The sequence below is a fragment of the Salvelinus fontinalis genome, chromosome 26, assembly GCF_029448725.1.
Source record: "Salvelinus fontinalis isolate EN_2023a chromosome 26, ASM2944872v1, whole genome shotgun sequence".
NCBI classification, from domain to species: Eukaryota; Metazoa; Chordata; class Actinopteri; order Salmoniformes; family Salmonidae; genus Salvelinus; species Salvelinus fontinalis.
Genome location: NC_074690.1, coordinates 3,750,587 through 3,777,023, shown reverse-complemented (window position 1 = coordinate 3,777,023; position 26,437 = coordinate 3,750,587). Strand labels below are relative to the sequence as shown.

The 26,437-nt window shown below is 43.2% G+C and overlaps 1 protein-coding gene across 3 annotated transcripts in view; it reads left to right on the top strand.

Moving 5' to 3' along the window:
* LOC129823556 (microtubule cross-linking factor 1-like) overlaps positions 1–26,437 on the top strand; it is a 162,492-nt gene that overhangs the window by 84,451 nt on the left and 51,604 nt on the right. For 2 of the 3 annotated variants that reach the window (XM_055882382.1, XM_055882384.1), the window contains exons 8-9: positions 9,341–9,574; positions 11,069–11,230. In XM_055882382.1, the coding sequence (XP_055738357.1) occupies positions 9,341–9,574; positions 11,069–11,230 (396 nt within the window). The remainder of the gene's footprint in view (positions 1–9,340; positions 9,575–11,068; positions 11,231–26,437) is intronic. The other variant, XM_055882383.1, reaches the window with a different exon arrangement.

Below are 26,437 nucleotides of genomic sequence, written 5' to 3'. Positions count from 1 at the left end.
AGTCTATAGGGTTACAGACGTCACTAGGGTTATGTACTATACTATACAGTCTATAGGGTTACAGACGTCACTAGGGTTATGTACTATACAGTCCATAGGGTTACAGACGTCACTAGGGTTATGTACTGTACTATACAGTCTATAGGGTTACAGACGTCACTAGGGTTATGTACTATACAGTCTATAGAGTTACAGACGTCACTAGGGTTATGTACTATACTATACAGTCTATAGGGTTACAGACGTCACTAGGGTTATGTACTGTACTATACAGTCTGTAGGGTTACAGACGTCACTAGGGTTATGTACTGTACTATACAGTCTATAGGGTTACAGATGTCACTAGGGTTATGTACTGTACTATACAGTCTGTAGGGTTACAGACGTCACTAGGGTTATGTACTGTACTATACAGTCTATAGGGTTACAGACGTCACTAGGGTTATGTACTGTACTATACAGTCTGTTGGGTTACAGACGTCACTAGGGTTATGTACTGTACTATACAGTCTGTAGGGTTACAGACGTCACTAGGGTTATGTACTATACAGTCTATAGAGTTACAGACGTCACTAGGGTTATGTACTATACTATACAGTCTGTAGGGTTACAGACGTCACTAGGGTTATGTACTGTAATATACAGTCTGTTGGGTTACAGACGTCACTAGGGTTATGTACTGTAATATACAGTCTATAGAGTTACAGACGTCACTAGGGTTATGTACTGTACTATACAGTCTGTAGTGTTACAGACGTCACTAGGGTTATGTACTGTACTATACAGTCTGTAGGGTTACAGACGTCACTAGGGTTATGTACTGTACTGTACAGTCTGTAGGGTTACAGACGTCACTAGGGTTATGTACTGTAATATACAGTCTGTAGGGTTACAGACGTCACTAGGGTTATGTACTGTAATATACAGTCTGTTGGGTTACAGACGTCACTAGGGTTATGTACTGTAATATACAGTCTATAGAGTTACAGACGTCACTAGGGTTATGTACTGTACTATACAGTCTGTAGTGTTACAGACGTCACTAGGGTTATGTACTGTACTATACAGTCTGTAGGGTTACAGACGTCACTAGGGTTATGTACTGTACTGTACAGTCTGTAGGGTTACAGACGTCACTAGGGTTATGTACTGTAATATACAGTCTGTAGGGTTACAGACGTCACTAGGGTTATGTACTGTACTATACAGTCTGTAGGGTTACAGACGTCACTAGGGTTATGTACTGTAATATACAGTCTGTAGGGTTACAGACGTCACTAGGGTTATGTACTGTACTATACAGTCCGTTGGGTTACAGACGTCACTAGGGTTATGTACTGTAATATACAGTCTGTTGGGTTACAGACGTCACTAGGGTTATGTACTGTACTGTACAGTCTATAGGGTTACAGACGTCACTAGGGTTATGTACTGTACTATACAGTCCGTTGGGTTACAGACGTCACTAGGGTTATGTACTGTACTATACAGTCTATAGGGTTACAGACGTCACTAGGGTTATGTACTGTACTATACAGTCTATAGAGTTACAGACGTCACTAGGGTTATGTACTGTACTATACAGTCTATTGGGTTACAGACGTCACTAGGGTTATGTACTGTACAGTCTATAGGGTCACAGACTTCTGTTTGGAAGAAGACTCTGGATTTCAAACTTGAGATTCATGCATGTATTTTTGTTTTAATCCTGCGTTGACGTCAATGACAACTCTCGATAAATGGTACATCTCAAGCCCACAGATTTTAAATTAGGATTTGACAGTTTTGACATTTCACTCCATGTACTCCGTGTCGTTGCCAAACATTGGTATCCAGGATATTATTTTGGCCTGTTCTGAGGGTAACTGTGTGGGGTTTGGGGGTACAGCTCTGATAGTTACTGTGTGTTGTCTGGTTGATGTTTTGGGGGTACAGCTCTGATAGTTACTGTGTGTTGTCTGGTTGATGTTTTGGGGGGACAGCTCTGATTGTAACTGTGCGTTGTCCTGTTGATGTTTTGGGGGTACAGCTCTGATGGTAACTGTGTGTTGTCTGGTTGATGTTTTGGGGGTACAGCTCTGATAGTAACTGTGTGTTGTCTGGTTGATGTTTTGGGGGTACAGCTCTGATAGTAACTGTGTGTTGTCTGGTTGATGTTTTGGGGGTACAGCTCTGATAGTAACTGTGTGTTGTCCTGTTGATGTTTTGGGGGTACAGCTCTGATAGTAACTGTGTGTTGTCCTGGAGATGTTTTGGGGGTACAGCTCTGATAGTAACTGTGTGTTGTCCTGGAGATGTTTTGGGGGTACAGCTCTGATAGTAACTGTGTGTTGTCTGGTTGATGTTTTGGGGGTACAGCTCTGATAGTAACTGTGTGTTGTCCTGTTGATGTTTTGGGGGTACAGCTCTGATAGTAACTGCGTGTTGTCTGGTTGATGTTTTGGGGGTACAGCTCTGATGGTAACTGTGTGTTGTCTGGTTGATGTTTTGGGGGTACAGCTCTGATAGTAACTGTGTTGTCTGGTTGATGTTTTGGGGGTACAGCTCTGATGGTAACTTTGTGTTGTCCTGTTGATGTTTTGGGGGTACAGCTCTGATAGTAACTGTGTGTTGTCTGGTTGATGTTTTGGGGGTACAGCTCTGATAGTAACTGTGTGTTGTCCTGGAGATGTTTTGGGGGTACAGCTCTGATAGTAACTGTGTGTTGTCTGGTTGATGTTTTGGGGGTACAGCTCTGATAGTAACTGTGTGTTGTCCTGTTGATGTTTTGGGGGTACAGCTCTGATAGTAACTGCGTGTTGTCTGGTTGATGTTTTGGGGGTACAGCTCTGATGGTAACTGTGTGTTGTCTGGTTGATGTTTTGGGGGTACAGCTCTGATAGTAACTGTGTTGTCTGGTTGATGTTTTGGGGGTACAGCTCTGATGGTAACTTTGTGTTGTCCTGTTGATGTTTTGGGGGTACAGCTCTGATAGTAACTGTGTGTTGTCTGGTTGATGTTTTGGGGGTACAGCTCTGATAGTAACTGTGTGTTGTCTGGTTGATGTTTTGGGGGTACAGCTCTGATAGTAACTGTGTGTTGTCCGGTTGATGTTTTGGGGGTACAGCTCTGATAGTAACTGTGTGTTGTATGGTTGATGTTTTGGGGGTATAGCTCTGATAGTAACTGTGTGTTGTCCTGTTGATGTTTTGGGGGTACAGCTCTGATAGTAACTGTGTGTTGTCTGGTTGATGTTTTGGGGGTACAGCTCTGATTGTAACTTTGTATTGTCCGGATGATGTTTTGGGGGTACAGCTCTGATAGTTACTGTGTGTTGTCTGGTTGATGTTTTGGGGGTACAGCTCTGATAGTAACTGTGTGTTGTCCGGTTGATGTTTTGGGGTTACAGCTCTGATAGTAACTGTGTGTTGTCCGGTTGATGTTTTAGGGGGTACAGCTCTGATAGTTACTGTGTGTTGTCCGGTTGATGTTTTGGGGATACAGCTCTGATGGTAACTGTGTGTTGTCCGGTTGATGTTTTGGGGGTACAGCTCTGATAGTAACTGTGTGTTGTCCGGTTGATGTTTTGGGGGTACAGCTCTGATAGTAACTGTGTGTTGTCCGGTTGATGTTTTGGGGGTACAGCTCTGATAGTTACTGTGTGTTGTCTGGTTGATGGTTTGGGGGTACAGCTCGGATAGTTACTGTGTGTTGTCTGGTTGATGTTTTGGGGGTACAGCTCTGATAGTTACTGTGTGTTGTCTGGTTGATGTTTTGGGGGTACAGCTCTGATAGCTACTGTGTGTTGTCTGGTTGATGTTTTGGGGGTACAACTCTGATAGTAACTGTGTGTTGTCTGGTTGATGTTATGGGGGTACAGCTCTGATAGTTACTGTGTGTTGTCTGGTTGATGTTTTGGGGGTACAGCTCTGATACTAACTGTGTGTTGTCCGGTTGATGTTTTGGGGGTACAGCTCTGATAGTTACTGTGTGTTGTCTGGTTGATGTTTTGGGGGTACAGCTCTGATAGTAACTGTGTGTTGTCTGGTTGATGTTTTGGGGGTACAGCTCTGATAGTTACTGTGTGTTGTCTGGTTGATGTTTTGGGGGTACAGCTCTGATAGTAACTGTGTGTTGTCCGGTTGATGTTATGGGGGTACAGCTCTGATAGTAACTGTGTGTTGTCCGGTTGATGTTTTGGGGGTACAGCTCTGATAGTTACTGTGTGTTGTCTGGTTGATGGTTTGGGGGTACAGCTCGGATAGTTACTGTGTGTTGTCTGGTTGATGTTTTGGGGGTACAGCTCTGATAGTTACTGTGTGTTGTCTGGTTGATGTTTTGAGGGTACAGCTCTGATAGCTACTGTGTGTTGTCTGGTTGATGTTTTGGGGGTACAGCTCTGATAGTAACTGTGTGTTGTCCTGTTGATGTTTTGGGGGTACAGCTCTGATAGTAAATGTGTGTTGTCCTGTTGATGTTTTGGGGGTACAGCTCTGATAGTAACTGTGTGTTGTCTGGTTGATGTTTTGGGGGTACAGCTCTGATAGTAACTGTGTGTTGTCCTGTTGATGTTTTGGGGGTACAGCTCTGATAGTAACTGTGTGTTGTCTGGTTGATGTTTTGGGGGTACAGCTCTGATAGTTACTGTGTGTTGTCTGGTTGATGGTTTGGGGGTACAGCTCGGATAGTTACTGTGTGTTGTCTGGTTGATGTTTTGGGGGTACAGCTCTGATAGTTACTGTGTGTTGTCTGGTTGATGTTTTGGGGGTACAGCTCTGATAGCTACTGTGTGTTGTCTGGTTGATGTTTTGGGGGTACAGCTCTGATACTAACTGTGTGTTGTCCGGTTGATGTTTTGGGGGTACAGCTCTGATAGTTACTGTGTGTTGTCTGGTTGATGTTTTGGGGGTACAGCTCTGATAGTAACTGTGTGTTGTCTGGTTGATGTTTTGGGGGTACAGCTCTGATAGTAACTGTGTGTTGTCCGGTTGATGTTTTGGGGGTACAGCTCTGATAGTTACTGTGTGTTGTCTGGTTGATGGTTTGGGGGTACAGCTCGGATAGTTACTGTGTGTTGTCTGGTTGATGTTTTGGGGGTACAGCTCTGATAGTTACTGTGTGTTGTCTGGTTGATGTTTTGGGGGTACAGCTCTGATAGCTACTGTGTGTTGTCTGGTTGACGTTTTGGGGGTACAACTCTGATAGTAACTGTGTGTTGTCTGGTTGATGTTATGGGGGTACAGCTCTGATAGTTACTGTGTGTTGTCTGGTTGATGTTTTGGGGGTACAGCTCTGATACTAACTGTGTGTTGTCCGGTTGATGTTTTGGGGGTACAGCTCTGATAGTTACTGTGTGTTGTCTGGTTGATGTTTTGGGGGTACAGCTCTGATAGTAACTGTGTGTTGTCTGGTTGATGTTTTGGGGGTACAGCTCTGATAGTTACTGTGTGTTGTCTGGTTGATGTTTTGGGGGTACAGCTCTGATAGTAACTGTGTGTTGTCCGGTTGATGTTATGGGGGTACAGCTCTGATAGTAACTGTGTGTTGTCCGATTGATGTTTTGGGGGTACAGCTCTGATAGTAACTGTGTGTTGTCTGGTTGATGTTTTGGGGGTACAGCTCTGATAGTAACTGTGTGTTGTCCTGTTGATGTTTTGGGGGTACAGCTCTGATAGTAAATGTGTGTTGTCCTGTTGATGTTTTGGGGGTACAGCTCTGATAGTAACTGTGTGTTGTCTGGTTGATGTTTTGGGGGTACAGCTCTGATAGTAACTGTGTGTTGTCCTGTTGATGTTTTGGGGGTACAGCTCTGATAGTAACTGTGTGTTGTCTGGTTGATGTTTTGGGGGTACAGCTCTGATAGTAACTGTGTGTTGTCTGGTTGATGTTTTGGGGGTACAGCTCTGATAGTTACTGTGTGTTGTCCGGTTGATGTTTTGGGGGTACAGCTCTGATAGTAACTGTGTGTTGTATGGTTGATGTTTTGGGGGTACAGCTCTGATAGTAACTGTGTGTTGTCCTGTTGATGTTTTGGGGGTACAGCTCTGATAGTTACTGTGTGTTGTCTGGTTGATGTTGTGGAGGTACAGCTCTGATAGTTACTGTGTGTTGTCTGGTTGATGTTTTGGGGGTACAGCTCTGATAGTAACTGTGTGTTGTCCGGTTGATGTTTTGGGGGTACAGCTCTGATAGTAACTGTGTGTTGTCTGGTTGATGTTTTGGGGGTACAGCTCTGATAGTTACTGTGTGTTGTCCTGTTGATGTTTTGGGGGTACAGCTCTGATAGTAACTGTGTGTTGTCCTGTTGATGTTTTGGGGGTACAGCTCTGATAGTAACTGTGTGTTGTCTGGTTGATGTTTTGGGGGTACAGCTCTGATAGTAACTGTGTGTTGTCTGGTTGATGTTTTGGGGGTGCAGCTCTGATAGTAACTGTGTGTTGTCTGGTTGATGTTTTGGGGGTACAGCTCTGATGGTTACTGTGTGTTGTCTGGTTGATGTTTTGGGGGTACAGCTCTGATAGTTACTGTGTGTTGTCTGGTTGATGTTTTGGGGGTACAGCTCTGATAGTAACTGTGTGTTGTCCTGTTGATGTTTTTGGGGTACAGCTCTGATAGTAACTGTGTGTTGTCTGGTTGATGTTTTGGGGGTACAGCTCTGATAGTTACTGTGTGTTGTCTGGTTGATGTTTTGGGGGTACAGCTCTGATAGTTACTGTGTGTTGTCTGGTTGATGTTTTGGGGGTACAGCTCTGATGGTAACTGTGTGTTGTCCGGTTGATGTTTTGGGGGTACAGCTCTGATAGTAACTGTGTGTTGTCTGGTTGATGTTTTGGGGGTACAGCTCTGATAGTAACTGTGTGTTGTCCTGTTGATGTTTTGGGGGTACAGCTCTGATAGTAACTGTGTGTTGTCCTGTTGATGTTTTGGGGGTACAGCTCTGATAGTAACTGTGTGTTGTCTGGTTTATGTTTTGGGGGTACAGCTCTGATAGTAACTTTGTGTTGTCCGGTTGATGTTTTGGGGGTACAGCTCTGATAGTAACTGTGTGTTGTCTGGTTGATGTTTTGGGGGTACAGCTCTGATAGTAACTGTGTGTTGTCTGGTTTATGTTTTGGGGTTACAGCTCTGATAGTAACTGTGTGTTTTCCTGTTGATGTTTTGGGGGTACAGCTCTGATAGTAACTGTGTGATGTCCGGTTGGTGTTTTGGGGGTAAAGCTCTGATAGTAACTGTGTGTTGTCCTGTTGATGTTTTGGGGGTACAGCTCTGATGGTAACTGTGTGTTGTCTGGTTGATGTTTTGGGGGTACAGCTCTGATAGTAACTGTGTGTTGTCCTGTTGATGTTTTGGGGGTACAGCTCTGATGGTAACTGTGTGTTGTCCGGTTGATGTTTTGGGGGTACAGCTCTGATAGTAACTGTGTGTTGTTCTGTTGATGTTTTTGGGGGTACAGCTCTGATTGTAACTGTGTGTTGTCTGGTTGATGTTTTGGGGGTACAGCTCTGATAGTAACTGTGTGTTGTCCTGTTGATGTTTTGGGGGTACAGCTCTGATAGTAACTGTGTGTTGTCTGGTTGATGTTTTGGGGGTACAGCTCTGATAGTAACTGTGTGTTGTCCTGTTGATGTTTTGGGGGTACAGCTCTGATGGTAACTTTGTATTGTCCGGTTGATGTTTTGCGGGTACAGCTCTGATAGTAACTGTGTGTTGTCTGGTTGATGTTTTGGGGGTACAGCTCTGATGGTAACTGTGTGTTGTCCGGTTGATGTTTTGTGGGGGAACAGCTGAGGGACACAGCTGGGGCAGAAATGCAGTTCCCGGCTGGATCACGATCGCAGGTTATGTGCCCAATATGCCAGGGCATCAAGGCCGTCCGCCAAGGCACCAAGGACATTAACCAAAATAGCCAATTAAATTGATTTTGAAAAACAAAATAAACCCACTAGCTATTCTGTAAAAAACATGTGTCTGTAAATGTCCATAAATAGTTAACCTACATGTCTAAATGTAGGTGATAGACTATGCTATTGGCTACAGCCTCTCGTGTCCACACCAATGTTGACATCAGAAAGGCATCAGAATATATAACCAAACATTATTGAGACTTTTTATTACATATAAATTAAAAGTGTAATTAAATAGATTCGGTCAACATATTCGGTTCATTCATATAGGTGAGAAAGGCCAGTGCCTGTTGCACACCGCCCCATCACCCAGGAGAGGGGAGTGTACATACTGTAAATAATAAATATGTAGGGGAGTGTACATACTGTAAATAATAAATATTTAGGGGGGTGTACATACTGTAAATAATAAGTGTGCAGGGGGGTGTAGGCTACATACTGTAAATAATAAAAACAGTGGGGAGAACAAGTATTTGACACACTGCTGATTTTGCAGGTTTTCCTACTTACAAAGCATGTAGAGGTCTGTAATTTTTATCATAGGTACACTTCAACTGCGAGAGACGGAATCTAAAACAAAAATCCAGAAAATCACATTGTATGATTTTTAAATAATTAATTTGCATTTTATTGCATGACATAAGTATTTGATCACCTACCAACCAGTAAAAATTCCGGCTCTCACAGGCCTGTTAGTTTTTCTTTAAGAAGCCCTCCTGTTCTCCACTCATTACCTGTATTAACTGCACCTGTTTGAACTCGTTACCTGTATAAAAGACACCTGTCCACACACTCAATCAAACAGACTCCAACCTCTCCACAATGGCCAAGACCAGAGAGCTGTGTAAGGACATCAGGGATAAAATTGTAGACCTGCACAAGGCTGGGATGGGCTACAGGACAATAGGCAAGCAGCTTGGTGAGAAGGCAACAACTGTTGGCGCAATTATTAGAAAATGGAAGAAGTTCAAGATGACGGTCAATCACCCTCGGTCTGGGGCTCCATGCATTAAAGACTCTCTTCAGGGCTCTGGGGCCTGGTTAAAGACTCTCTTCAGGGCTCTGGGGCCTGGTTAAAGACTCTCTCCAGGGCTCTGGGGCCTGGTTAAAGACTCTCTTGAGGGCTCTGGGGCCTGGTTAAAGACTATCTCCAGGGCTCATAGTTTTTCCTGGTTAGGTCACATGGTCACGGAACCCTCCAGGACCTTTGACAAACTCTGGGACCTAAACGTACAGTAGTTTTCAACTAGGGGTCATGTGGGGAAAACTCCTGACCTTACACCCCCCCCCCCCCCCCCCCCGCTTTCCACCTCCCTACCCACCACAATGAGGAAATACTGGAGAATAACAACATTTTCCCCTCCCTATCTCCCTACCCAACATATCACCCCCTCCTCCTCTGTTTATCTTATCACCCCTTCCCTCCCTCCCAACCTCCTCTCCCTATCTCCCACCAGGATGAGGAGCGGAGGCGGCTGGATCCGCAGGGTGTGAGGCCCAGGGCGGGTCTGGATCTGACGGGCCTGCAGGCCCACGAGGCTCCCTGGGTCCAGGAGAGAACCCTACTGCAGCAGGAGGTCCAGTTGTTCAGACACAACACCGTCATCTTCTATATGAAGCTACGCTGGATCCTCATGCACTGGAGGCTGGGGAAGAGGACAGAGACCGGGGAGGAGACAGCACACTCAGAGGTGAGATGACTGGCTAGAGGTAGAGGCTGAACTCCAGGTAGAGGCTGAACCCCAGGTAGTTTAGTCTGGAGGCTGGGGAAGAGGACAGAGACCGGGGAGGAGACAGCACACTGAGAGGTGAGGTGACTGGCTAGAGGCTGAACCCCAGGTAGTTTAGTCTGGAGGCTGGGGAAGAGGACAGAGACCGGGGAGGAGACAGCACACTCAGAGGTGAGGTGACTGGCTCGAGGCTGAACCCCAGGTAGTTTAGTCTGGAGGCTGGGGAAGAGGACAGAGACCGGGGAGGAGACAGCACACTCAGAGGTGAGGTGACTGGCTAGAGGCTGAACCCCAGGTAGTTTAGTCTGGAGGCTGGGGAAGAGGACAGAGACCGGGGAGGAGACAGCACACTGAGAGGTGAGGTGACTGGCTAGAGGCTGAACCCCAGGTAGTTTAGTCTGGAGGCTGGGGAAGAGGACAGAGACCGGGGAGGAGACAGCACACTCAGAGGTAGGGCCATGCACAGAGCTTTGGGGTGCAGGTGCCCCCCCCCCTCCCATAACAACTACCCGTGTTATTCCATGTCTGTAGTCGTGTTTAATAACCTTGTTATTCCATGTCTGTAGTCGTGTTTAATAACCGTGTTATTCCATGTCTGTAGTCGTGTTTAATATCCGTGTTATTCCATGTCTGTAGTCGTGTTTAATATCCGTGTTATTCCATGTCTGTAGTCGTGTTTAATAACCTTGTTATTCCATGTCTGTAGTCGTGTTTAACGACCGTGTTATTCCATGTCTGTAGTCGTGTTTAATAACCTTGTTATTCCATGTCTGTAGTCGTGTTTAACGACCGTGTTATTCCATGTCTGTAGTCGTGTTTAACGACCGTGTTATTCCATGTCTGTAGTCGTGTTTAATAACCGTGTTATTCCATGTCTGTAGTCGTGTTTAATAACCGTGTTATTCCATGTCTGTAGTCGTGTTTAATAACCTTGTTATTCCATGTCTGTAGTCGTGTTTAACGACCGTGTTATTCCATGTCTGTAGTCGTGTTTAATAACCGTGTTATTCCATGTCTGTAGTCGTGTTTAATAACCGTGTTATTCCATGTCTGTAGTCGTGTTTAATATCCGTGTTATTCCATGTCTGTAGTCGTGTTTAATAACCGTGTTATTCCATGTCTGTAGTCGTGTTTAACGACCGTGTTATTCCATGTCTGTAGTCGTGTTTAATAACCGTGTTATTCCATGTCTGTAGTCGTGTTTAATAACCGTGTTATTCCATGTCTGTAGTCGTGTTTAATAACCGTGTTATTCCATGTCTGTAGTCGTGTTTAATAACCGTGTTATTCCATGTCTGTAGTCGTGTTTAATAACCTTGTTATTCCATGTCTGTAGTCGTGTTTAATAACCGTGTTATTCCATGTCTGTAGTCGTGTTTAATAACCGTGTTATTCCATGTCTGTAGTCGTGTTTAATAACCTTGTTATTCCATGTCCTCTCTGTTCCACCATGAGAAGTTGGAGGGTATTCCAGAGCTGATCTTGGAGCCCGGAGAGGAAGAGACGGAGAGAGAGGACAGGGACACGTCGTCTACCCAGCTACCCCAGAGAGACGGCGCCGAGCCTGGCCCCACAACCCAACTCCCCTCCCCTGAACGCCTGCAGAATCAGACACAGGTAGGGCACAACGGATTTCCCCTCTGTTGATACACTCAAAGGTTAAAGTGCACTTTGGGATGAGTACAAAGTCTGTTCAAGTACAATGTAGTTCAACGATCACGACCCAAATAATACTATTTCCTGTCTCTGCGCACAGTGTCTGCACGTTGCCTTCCCAGCTACTGTACTAAGACATGTTGGCCAGTGAAGAGACATGCATCATTTTGCCGGAGACAGTTTCTCTCGCCGAGTAGAAACTTGATTCCTGTAGCCGTTCAGGTTCTGTCTCCAGCAGCAGTCATTTTGACCAGCTGCAGTCACCAGTTATATCATAGCACTACTTCAGCATGGCTCATTATTGAAATACCAAAAAAAGGAGGAAAATATAGTAACTCTTTGACCTCCTGGCTAACGTGTTATTTTCTCAGGATAGATTTCAACCAGCTAGATGAGCTCACTGTGTGTCGGAGTAGAATACAGTTAATATGAGTTACTATCATTCATGTTGTAGATACAAGCGTTCTACTTGTTCGCTGTACTGTGGAGAATGAACGATGTCTCACAGTCAAAGAGAAATTAAGCTGTCTGTCTGTCTGTCTGTCTGTCTGTCACAGAGCAGTAGGGTATGTCATGTTTCCTTAACAGAATCTAAAGTGCTCTACTCTATCTACTGTTGTGATTTCTTTAACTTGACAGAAATGGTTTTGTACACTGATCTGAAAATGGAGCTGCTTTAAACCACAAACCATTATTCAAAAACAGGTCCCAAAGCCCTGTTAGCATTTAGCACAAGGATGAACACATTAAACTCTGCTTAGGATGCAATTTGTACTGTACACACCACAGTATAACCTGGTACATGTCCTACAACACACCACAGTATAACCTGGTACATGTCCTACAACTCACCACAGTATAACCTGGTACATGTCCTACAACTCACCACAGTATAACCTGGTATAACCTGGTACATGTCCTACAACTCACCACAGTATAACCTGGTACATGTCCTACAACTCACCCCAGTATAACCTGGTACATGTCCTACAACACACCACAGTATAACCTGGTACACAACACACCACAGTATAACCTGGTACATGTCCTATAACACACCCCAGTATAACCTGGTACATGTCCTACAACTCACCACAGTATAACCTGGTACATGTAGTATAGCCTGGTACATGTCCTACAACTCACCACAGTATAACCTGGTACATGTCCTACAACTCACCACAGTATAACCTGGTACATGTCCTATAACACACCACAGTATAACCTGGTACATGTCCTACAACTCACCACAGTATAACCTGGTACATGTCCTACAACTCACCACAGTATAACCTGGTACATGTCCTACAACTCAACACAGTATAACCTGGTACATGTCCTACAACTCACCACAGTATAACCTGGTACATGTCCTACAACTCACCACAGTATAACCTGGTACATGTCCTACAACACACCCCAGTATAACCTGGTACATGTCCTACAACTCACCACAGTATAACCTGGTACATGTCCTACAACTCACCACAGTATAACCTGGTACATGTCCTACAACTCACCACAGTATAACCTGGTACATGTCCTATAACTCACCACAGTATAACCTGGTACATGTCCTACAACTCACCACAGTATAACCTGGTACATGTCCTATAACTCACCACAGTATAACCTGGTACATGTCCTATAACTCACCACAGTATAACCTGGTACATGTCCTATAACTCACCACAGTATAACCTGGTACATGTCCTATAACTCACCACAGTATAACCTGGTACATGTCCTACAACACACCACAGTATAACCTGGTACATGTCCTATAACACACCCCAGTATAACCTGGTACATGTCCTACAACTCACCACAGTATAACCTGGTACATGTCCTATAACTCACCACAGTATAACCTGGTACATGTCCTACAACTCACCACAGTATAACCTGGTACATGTCCTATAACACACCACAGTATAACATGGTACATGTCCTACAACTCACCACAGTATAACCTGGTCCATGTCCTACAACTCACCACAGTATAACCTGGTACATGTCCTACAACACACCACAGTATAACCTGGTACATGTAGTATAACCTGGTACATGTCCTACAACACACCACAGTATAACCTGGTACATGTCCTACAACTCACCACAGTATAACCTTGTACATGTCCTACAACTCACCACAGTATAACCTGGTACATGTCCTACATCTCACCACAGTATAACCTGGTACATGTCCTACAACTCACCACAGTATAACCTGGTACATGTCCTACAACTCACCACAGTATAACCTGGTACATGTCCTACAACTCACCACAGTATAACCTGGTACATGTCCTACAACTCACCACAGTATAACCTGGTACATGTCCTACAACTCACCACAGTATAACCTGGTACATGTCCTACAACTCACCACAGTATAACCTGGTACATGTCCTATAACACACCACAGTATAACCTGGTACATGTAGTATAACCTGGTACATGTCCTACAACACACCACAGTATAACCTGGTACATGTCCTATAACACACCAAAGTATAACCTGGTACATGTCCTACAACACACCACAGTATAACCTGGTACATGTCCTATAACTCACCACAGTATAACCTGGTACATGTCCTATAACACACCCCAGTATAACCTGGTACATGTCCTACAACACACCCCAGTATAACCTGGTACATGTCCTACAACTCACCCCAGTATAACCTGGTACATGTCCTACAACTCACCCCAGTATAACCTGGTACATGTCCTACAACTCACCACAGTATAACCTGGTACATGTCCTACAACTCACCACAGTATAACCTGGTACATGTCCTACAGCACACCACAGTATAACCTGGTACATGTCCTATAACACACCACAGTATAACCTGGTACATGTAGTATAACCTGGTACATGTCCTACAACACACCACAGTATAACCTGGTACATGTCCTATAACACACCACAGTATAACCTGGTACATGTCCTACAACACACCACAGTATAACCTGGTACATGTCCTATAACACACCCCAGTATAACCTGGTACATGTCATATAACACACCCCAGTATAGCCTGGTACATGTCCTACAACACACCACAGTATAACCTGGTACATGTCCTATAACACACCACAGTATAACCTGGTACATGTCCTACATCACACCACAGTATAACCTGGTACATGTCCTACAACACACCACAGTATAACCTGGTACATGTCCTACAACACACCACAGTATAACCTGGTACATGTCCTACAACTCACCACAGTATAACCTGGTCCATGTCCTACAACACACCACAGTATAACCTGATACATGTCCCACAACACACCACAGTATAACCTGGTACATGTAGTATAACCTGGTCCATGTCCTACAACACACCACAGTATAACCTGGTACATGTCCTATAACACACCACAGTATAACCTGGTACATGTCCTATAACTCACCACAGTATAACCTGGTACATGTAGTATAACCTGGTACATGTAGTATAACCTGGTACATGTAGTATAACCTGGTACATGTAGCATAACCTGGTACATGTCCTATAACTCACCACAGTATAACCTGGTACATGTAGTATAACCTGGTACATGTCCAATAAGTCACCACAGTATAACCTGGTACATGTCCTATAACTCACCACAGTATAACCTGGTACATGTCCTACAACACACCACAGTAACCTGGTACATGTAGTATAACCTGGTACATGTAGTATAACCTGGTACATGTCCTATAACTCACCACAGTATAACCTGGTACATGTAGTATAACCTGGTACATGTCCTATAAGTCACCACAGTATAACCTGGTACATGTCCTATAACTCACCACAGTATAACCTGGTACATGTCCTACAACACACCACAGTATAACCTGGTACATGTAGTATAACCTGGTACATGTAGTATAACCTGGTACATGTAGTATAACCTGGTACATGTAGTATAACCTGGTACATGTAGTATAACCTGGTACATGTAGTATAACCTGGTACATGTAGTATAACCTGGTACATGTCCTATAACTCACCACAGTATAACCTGGTACATGTCCTACAACACACCACAGTATAACCTGGTACATGTCCTATAACACACCACAGTATAACCTGGTACATGTCCTATAACACACCACAGTATAACCTGGTACATGTCCTATAACTCACCACAGTATAACCTGGTACATGTCCTATAACACACCACAGTATAACCTGGTACATGTCCTATAACACACCACAGTATAACCTGGTACATGTCCTATAACTCACCACAGTATAACCTGGTACATGTCCTATAACTCACCACAGTATAACCTGGTACATGTCCTAAACTTCACCACAGTATAACCTGGTACATGTCCTACAACTCACCACAGTATAACCTGGTACATGTCCTAAACTTCACCACAGTATAACCTGGTACATGTCCTATAACTCACCACAGTATAACCTGGTACATGTCCTACAACTCACCACAGTATAACCTGGTACATGTCCTATAACTCACCACAGTATAACCTGGTACATGTTCTATAACTCACCACAGTATAACCTGGTACATGTCCTATAACTCACCACAGTATAACCTGGTACATGTCCTATAACTCACCACAGTATAACCTGGTACATGTAGTATAACCTGGTACATGTAGTATAACCTGGTACATGTCCTACAACTCACCACAGTATGACCTGGTACATGTTCTATAACACACCACAGTATAACCTGGTACATGTCCTACAACACACCACAGTATAACCTGGTACATGTAGTATAACCTGGTACATGTCCTACAACACACCACAGTATAACCTGGTACATGTCCTACAACACACCACAGTATAACCTGGTACATGTCCTATAACTCACCACAGTATAACCTGGTACATGTAGTATAACCTGGTACATGTAGTATAACCTGGTATATGTAGTATAACCTGGTACATGTCCTACAACTCACCACAGTATAACCTGGTACATGTAGTATAACCTGGTACATGTAGTATAACCTGGTACATGTCCTACAACTCACCACAGTATAACCTGGTACATGTCCTACAACACACCACAGTATAACCTGCTACATGTCCTACAACACACCACAGTATAACCTGGTACATGTCCTATAACTCACCACAGTATAACCTGGTACATGTAGTATAACCTGGTACATGTATTATAACCTGGTACATGTCCTATAACTCACCACAGTATAACCTGGTACATGTCCTATAACTCACAACAGTATAATCTGGTACATGTAGTATAACCTGGTACATGTAGTATAACCTGGTACATGTAGTATAACCTGGTACATGTAGTATAACCTGGCACATGTAGTATAACCTGGTACATGTAGTATAACCTGGCACATGTAGTATAACCTGGTACATGTAGTATAACCTGGTACATGTCCTACAACTCACCACAGTATAACCTGGTACATGTAGTATAACCTGGTACATGTAGTATAACCTGGTACATGTAGTATAACCTGGTACATGTAGTATGACCTGGTACATGTCCTATAACTCACCACAGTATAACCTGGTACATGTAGTATAACCTGGTACATGTAGTATAACCTGGTACATGTCCTACAACACACCACAGTATAACCTGGTACATGTCCTACAACACACCACAGTATAACCTGGTACATGTAGTATAACCTGGTACATGTCCTACAACACACCACAGTATAACCTGATACATGTCCCACAACACACCACAGTATAACCTGGTACATGTAGTATAACCTGGTACATGTCCCTCAACTCACCACAGTATAACCTGGTACATGTCCTATAACTCACCACAGTATAACCTGATACATGTCCCACAACACACCACAGTATAACCTGGTACATGTAGTATAACCTGGTACATGTCCCTCAACTCACCACAGTATAACCTGGTACATGTAGTATAACCTGGTACATGTAGTATAACCTGGTACATGTAGTATAACCTGGTACATGTAGTATAACCTGGTACATGTAGTATAACTCACCACAGTATAACCTGGTACATGTCCTACAACTCACCACAGTATAACCTGGTACATGTCCTATAACACACCACAGTATAACCTGGTACATGTAGTATAACCTGGTACATGTCCTATAACACACCACAGTATAACCTGGTACATGTCCTACAACACACCACAGTATAACCTGGTACATGTCCTATAACACACCACAGTATAACCTGGTACATGTCCTATAACACACCACAGTATAACCTGGTACATGTCCTACAACACACCACAGTATAACCTGGTACATGTCCTATAACACACCACAGTATAACCTTGTACATGTCCTATAACACACCACAGTATAACCTGGTACATGTCCTATAACACACCACAGTATAACCTGGTACATGTCCTAAACTTCACCACAGTATAACCTGGTACATGTCCTGTAACACACCACAGTATAACCTGATACATGTCCTACAACACACCACAGTATAACCTGGTACATGTAGTATAACCTGGTACATGTAGTATAACCTGGTACATGTAGTATAACCTGGTACATGTAGTATAACCTGGTACATGTCCTACAACTCACCACAGTATAACCTGGTACATGTCCTACAACACACCACAGTATAACCTGGTACATGTCCTATAACTCACCACAGTATAACCTGGTACATGTCCTATAACACACCACAGTATAACCTGGTACATGTCCTATAACTCACCACAGTATAACCTGGTACATGTAGTATAACCTGGTACATGTAGTATAACCTGGTACATGTAGTATAACCTGGTACATGTAGTATGACCTGGTACATGTCCTATAACTCACCACAGTATAACCTGGTACATGTAGTATAACCTGGTACATGTAGTATAACCTGGTACATGTCCTACAACACACCACAGTATAACCTGGTACATGTCCTACAACACACCACAGTATAACCTGGTACATGTAGTATAACCTGGTACATGTCCTACAACACACCACAGTATAACCTGATACATGTCCCACAACACACCACAGTATAACCTGGTACATGTAGTATAACCTGGTACATGTCCCTCAACTCACCACAGTATAACCTGGTACATGTCCTATAACTCACCACAGTATAACCTGATACATGTCCCACAACACACCACAGTATAACCTGGTACATGTAGTATAACCTGGTACATGTCCCTCAACTCACCACAGTATAACCTGGTACATGTAGTATAACCTGGTACATGTCCTATAAGTCACCACAGTATAACCTGGTACATGTAGTATAACCTGGTACATGTAGTATAACCTGGTACATGTCCTATAACTCACCACAGTATAACCTGGTACATGTCCTACAACACACCACAGTATAACCTGGTACATGTCCTATAACACACCACAGTATAACCTGGTACATGTCCTATAACACACCACAGTATAACCTGGTACATGTCCTATAACTCACCACAGTATAACCTGGTACATGTCCTATAACACACCACAGTATAACCTGGTACATGTCCTATAACACACCACAGTATAACCTGGTACATGTCCTATAACTCACCACAGTATAACCTGGTACATGTCCTATAACTCACCACAGTATAACCTGGTACATGTCCTAAACTTCACCACAGTATAACCTGGTACATGTCCTACAACTCACCACAGTATAACCTGGTACATGTCCTAAACTTCACCACAGTATAACCTGGTACATGTCCTATAACTCACCACAGTATAACCTGGTACATGTCCTACAACTCACCACAGTATAACCTGGTACATGTCCTATAACTCACCACAGTATAACCTGGTACATGTTCTATAACTCACCACAGTATAACCTGGTACATGTCCTATAACTCACCACAGTATAACCTGGTACATGTCCTATAACTCACCACAGTATAACCTGGTACATGTAGTATAACCTGGTACATGTAGTATAACCTGGTACATGTCCTACAACTCACCACAGTATGACCTGGTACATGTTCTATAACACACCACAGTATAACCTGGTACATGTCCTACAACACACCACAGTATAACCTGGTACATGTAGTATAACCTGGTACATGTCCTACAACACACCACAGTATAACCTGGTACATGTCCTACAACACACCACAGTATAACCTGGTACATGTCCTATAACTCACCACAGTATAACCTGGTACATGTAGTATAACCTGGTACATGTAGTATAACCTGGTATATGTAGTATAACCTGGTACATGTCCTACAACTCACCACAGTATAACCTGGTACATGTAGTATAACCTGGTACATGTAGTATAACCTGGTACATGTCCTACAACTCACCACAGTATAACCTGGTACATGTCCTACAACACACCACAGTATAACCTGCTACATGTCCTACAACACACCACAGTATAACCTGGTACATGTCCTATAACTCACCACAGTATAACCTGGCACATGTAGTATAACCTGGTACATGTAGTATAACCTGGTACATGTCCTACAACTCACCACAGTATAACCTGGTACATGTAGTATAACCTGGTACATGTAGTATAACCTGGTACATGTAGTATAACCTGGTACATGTAGTATGACCTGGTACATGTCCTATAACTCACCACAGTATAACCTGGTACATGTAGTATAACCTGGTACATGTAGTATAACCTGGTACATGTCCTACAACACACCACAGTATAACCTGGTACATGTCCTACAACACACCACAGTATAACCTGGTACATGTAGTATAACCTGGTACATGTCCTACAACACACCACAGTATAACCTGATACATGTCCCACAACACACCACAGTATAACCTGGTACATGTAGTATAACCTGGTACATGTCCCTCAACTCACCACAGTATAACCTGGTACATGTCCTATAACTCACCACAGTATAACCTGATACATGTCCCACAACACACCACAGTATAACCTGGTACATGTAGTATAACCTGGTACATGTCCCTCAACTCACCACAGTATAACCTGGTACATGTAGTATAACCTGGTACATGTAGTATAACCTGGTACATGTAGTATAACCTGGTACATGTAGTATAACCTGGTACATGTAGTATAACTCACCACAGTATAACCTGGTACATGTCCTACAACTCACCACAGTATAACCTGGTACATGTCCTATAACACACCACAGTATAACCTGGTACATGTAGTATAACCTGGTACATGTCCTATAACACACCACAGTATAACCTGGTACATGTCCTACAACACACCACAGTATAACCTGGTACATGTCCTATAACACACCACAGTATAACCTGGTACATGTCCTATAACACACCACAGTATAACCTGGTACATGTCCTACAACACACCACAGTATAACCTGGTACATGTCCTATAACACACCACAGTATAACCTTGTACATGTCCTATAACACACCACAGTATAACCTGGTACATGTCCTATAACACACCACAGTATAACCTGGTACATGTCCTAAACTTCACCACAGTATAACCTGGTACATGTCCTGTAACACACCACAGTATAACCTGATACATGTCCTACAACACACCACAGTATAACCTGGTACATGTAGTATAACCTGGTACATGTAGTATAACCTGGTACATGTAGTATAACCTGGTACATGTAGTATAACCTGGTACATGTCCTACAACTCACCACAGTATAACCTGGTACATGTCCTACAACACACCACAGTATAACCTGGTACATGTCCTATAACTCACCACAGTATAACCTGGTACATGTCCTATAACACACCACAGTATAACCTGGTACATGTCCTATAACTCACCACAGTATAACCTGGTACATGTAGTATAACCTGGTACATGTAGTATAACCTGGTACATGTAGTATAACCTGGTACATGTAGTATGACCTGGTACATGTCCTATAACTCACCACAGTATAACCTGGTACATGTAGTATAACCTGGTACATGTAGTATAACCTGGTACATGTCCTACAACACACCACAGTATAACCTGGTACATGTCCTACAACACACCACAGTATAACCTGGTACATGTAGTATAACCTGGTACATGTCCTACAACACACCACAGTATAACCTGATACATGTCCCACAACACACCACAGTATAACCTGGTACATGTAGTATAACCTGGTACATGTCCCTCAACTCACCACAGTATAACCTGGTACATGTCCTATAACTCACCACAGTATAACCTGATACATGTCCCACAACACACCACAGTATAACCTGGTACATGTAGTATAACCTGGTACATGTCCCTCAACTCACCACAGTATAACCTGGTACATGTAGTATAACCTGGTACATGTCCTATAAGTCACCACAGTATAACCTGGTACATGTCCTATAACTCACCACAGTATAACCTGGTACATGTCCTACAACACACCACAGTATAACCTGGTACATGTCCTATAACACACCACAGTATAACCTGGTACATGTCCTATAACACACCACAGTATAACCTGGTACATGTCCTACAACACACCACAGTATAACCTGGTACATGTCCTATAACACACCACAGTATAACCTGGTATAACCTGGTACATGTCCTACAACTCACCACAGTATAACCTGGTACATGTCCTACAACTCACCACAGTATAACCTGGTACATGTCCTACAACACACCACAGTATAACCTGGTACACAACACACCACAGTATAACCTGGTACATGTCCTATAACACACCCCAGTATAACCTGGTACATGTCCTACAACTCACCACAGTATAACCTGGTACATGTAGTATAGCCTGGTACATGTCCTACAACTCACCACAGTATAACCTGGTACATGTCCTACAACTCACCACAGTATAACCTGGTACATGTCCTACAACTCACCACAGTATAACCTGGTACTTGTCCTACAACTCAACACAGTATAACCTGGTACATGTCCTACAACTCACCACAGTATAACCTGGTACATGTCCTACAACTCACCACAGTATAACCTGGTACATGTCCTACAACACACCCCAGTATAACCTGGTACATGTCCTACAACTCACCACAGTATAACCTGGTACATGTCCTACAACTCACCACAGTATAACCTGGTACATGTCCTACAACTCACCACAGTATAACCTGGTACATGTCCTATAACTCACCACAGTATAACCTGGTACATGTCCTACAACTCACCACAGTATAACCTGGTACATGTCCTATAACTCACCACAGTATAACCTGGTACATGTCCTATAACTCACCACAGTATAACCTGGTACATGTCCTATAACTCACCACAGTATAACCTGGTACATGTCCTATAACTCACCACAGTATAACCTGGTACATGTCCTACAACACACCACAGTATAACCTGGTACATGTCCTATAACACACCCCAGTATAACCTGGTACATGTCCTACAACTCACCACAGTATAACCTGGTACATGTCCTATAACTCACCACAGTATAACCTGGTACATGTCCTACAACTCACCACAGTATAACCTGGTACATGTCCTATAACACACCACAGTATAACATGGTACATGTCCTACAACTCACCACAGTATAACCTGGTCCATGTCCTACAACTCACCACAGTATAACCTGGTACATGTCCTACAACACACCACAGTATAACCTGGTACATGTAGTATAACCTGGTACATGTCCTACAACACACCACAGTATAACCTGGTACATGTCCTACAACTCACCACAGTATAACCTTGTACATGTCCTACAACTCACCACAGTATAACCTGGTACATGTCCTACATCTCACCACAGTATAACCTGGTACATGTCCTACAACTCACCACAGTATAACCTGGTACATGTCCTACAACTCACCACAGTATAACCTGGTACATGTCCTACAACTCACCACAGTATAACCTGGTACATGTCCTACAACTCACCACAGTATAACCTGGTACATGTCCTACAACTCACCACAGTATAACCTGGTACATGTCCTACAACTCACCACAGTATAACCTGGTACATGTCCTATAACACACCACAGTATAACCTGGTACATGTAGTATAACCTGGTACATGTCCTACAACACACCACAGTATAACCTGGTACATGTCCTATAACACACCAAAGTATAACCTGGTACATGTCCTACAACACACCACAGTATAACCTGGTACATGTCCTATAACTCACCACAGTATAACCTGGTACATGTCCTATAACACACCCCAGTATAACCTGGTACATGTCCTACAACACACCCCAGTATAACCTGGTACATGTCCTACAACTCACCCCAGTATAACCTGGTACATGTCCTACAACTCACCCCAGTATAACCTGGTACATGTCCTACAACTCACCACAGTATAACCTGGTACATGTCCTACAACTCACCACAGTATAACCTGGTACATGTCCTACAGCACACCACAGTATAACCTGGTACATGTCCTATAACACACCACAGTATAACCTGGTACATGTAGTATAACCTGGTACATGTCCTACAACACACCACAGTATAACCTGGTACATGTCCTATAACACACCACAGTATAACCTGGTACATGTCCTACAACACACCACAGTATAACCTGGTACATGTCCTATAACACACCCCAGTATAACCTGGTACATGTCCTATAACACACCCCAGTATAGCCTGGTACATGTCCTACAACACACCACAGTATAACCTGGTACATGTCCTATAACACACCACAGTATAACCTGGTACATGTCCTACATCACACCACAGTATAACCTGGTACATGTCCTACAACACACCACAGTATAACCTGGTACATGTCCTACAACACACCACAGTATAACCTGGTACATGTCCTACAACTCACCACAGTATAACCTGGTCCATGTCCTACAACACACCACAGTATAACCTGATACATGTCCCACAACACACCACAGTATAACCTGGTACATGTAGTATAACCTGGTCCATGTCCTACAACACACCACAGTATAACCTGGTACATGTCCTATAACACACCACAGTATAACCTGGTACATGTCCTATAACTCACCACAGTATAACCTGGTACATGTAGTATAACCTGGTACATGTAGTATAACCTGGTACATGTAGTATAACCTGGTACATGTAGCATAACCTGGTACATGTCCTATAACTCACCACAGTATAACCTGGTACATGTAGTATAACCTGGTACATGTCCAATAAGTCACCACAGTATAACCTGGTACATGTCCTATAACTCACCACAGTATAACCTGGTACATGTCCTACAACACACCACAGTAACCTGGTACATGTAGTATAACCTGGTACATGTAGTATAACCTGGTACATGTCCTATAACTCACCACAGTATAACCTGGTACATGTAGTATAACCTGGTACATGTCCTATAAGTCACCACAGTATAACCTGGTACATGTCCTATAACTCACCACAGTATAACCTGGTACATGTCCTACAACACACCACAGTATAACCTGGTACATGTAGTATAACCTGGTACATGTAGTATAACCTGGTACATGTAGTATAACCTGGTACATGTAGTATAACCTGGTACATGTAGTATAACCTGGTACATGTAGTATAACCTGGTACATGTAGTATAACCTGGTACATGTCCTATAACTCACCACAGTATAACCTGGTACATGTCCTACAACACACCACAGTATAACCTGGTACATGTCCTATAACACACCACAGTATAACCTGGTACATGTCCTATAACACACCACAGTATAACCTGGTACATGTCCTATAACTCACCACAGTATAACCTGGTACATGTCCTATAACACACCACAGTATAACCTGGTACATGTCCTATAACACACCACAGTATAACCTGGTACATGTCCTATAACTCACCACAGTATAACCTGGTACATGTCCTATAACACACCACAGTATAACCTGGTACATGTCCTAAACTTCACCACAGTATAACCTGGTACATGTCCTGTAACACACCACAGTATAACCTGGTACATGTCCTACAACACACCACAGTATAACCTGGTACATGTAGTATAACCTGGTACATGTAGTATAACCTGGTACATGTAGTATAACCTGGTACATGTCCTACAACTCACCACAGTATAACCTGGTACATGTCCTACAACACACCACAGTATAACCTGGTACATGTCCTATAACTCACCACAGTATAACCTGGTACATGTCCTATAAAACACCACAGTATAACCTGGTACATGTCCTATAACTCACCACAGTATAACCTGGTACATGTAGTATAACCTGGTACATGTAGTATAACCTGGTACATGTAGTATAACCTGGTACATGTAGTATGACCTGGTACATGTCCTATAACTCACCACAGTATAACCTGGTACATGTAGTATAACCTGGTACATGTAGTATAACCTGGTACATGTCCTACAACACACCACAGTATAACCTGGTACATGTCCTACAACACACCACAGTATAACCTGGTACATGTAGTATAACCTGGTACATGTAGTATAACCTGGTACATGTCCTACAACACACCACAGTATAACCTGATACATGTCCCTCAACTCACCACAGTATAACCTGGTACATGTCCTATAACTCACCACATTATAACCTGATACATGTCCCACAACACACCACAGTATAACCTGGTACATGTAGTATAACCTGGTACATGTCCCTCAACTCACCACAGTATAACCTGGTACATGTAGTATAACCTGGTACATGTCCTATAAGTCACCACAGTATAACCTGGTACATGTCCTATAACTCACCACAGTATAACCTGGTACATGTCCTACAACACACCACAGTATAACCTGGTACATGTAGTATAACCTGGTACATGTAGTATAACCTGGTACATGTAGTATAACCTGGTACATGTAGTATAACCTGGTACATGTTGTATAACCTGGTACATGTAGTATAACCTGGTACATGTAGTATAACCTGGTACATGTCCTATAACTCACCACAGTATAACCTGGTACATGTCCTACAACACACCACAGTATAACCTGGTACATGTCCTATAACACACCACAGTATAACCTGGAACATGTCCTATAACACACCACAGTATAACCTGGTACATGTCCTATAACTCACCACAGTATAACCTGGTACATGTCCTATAACACACCACAGTATAACCTGGTACATGTCCTATAACACACCACAGTATAACCTGGTACATGTCCTATAACTCACCACAGTATAACCTG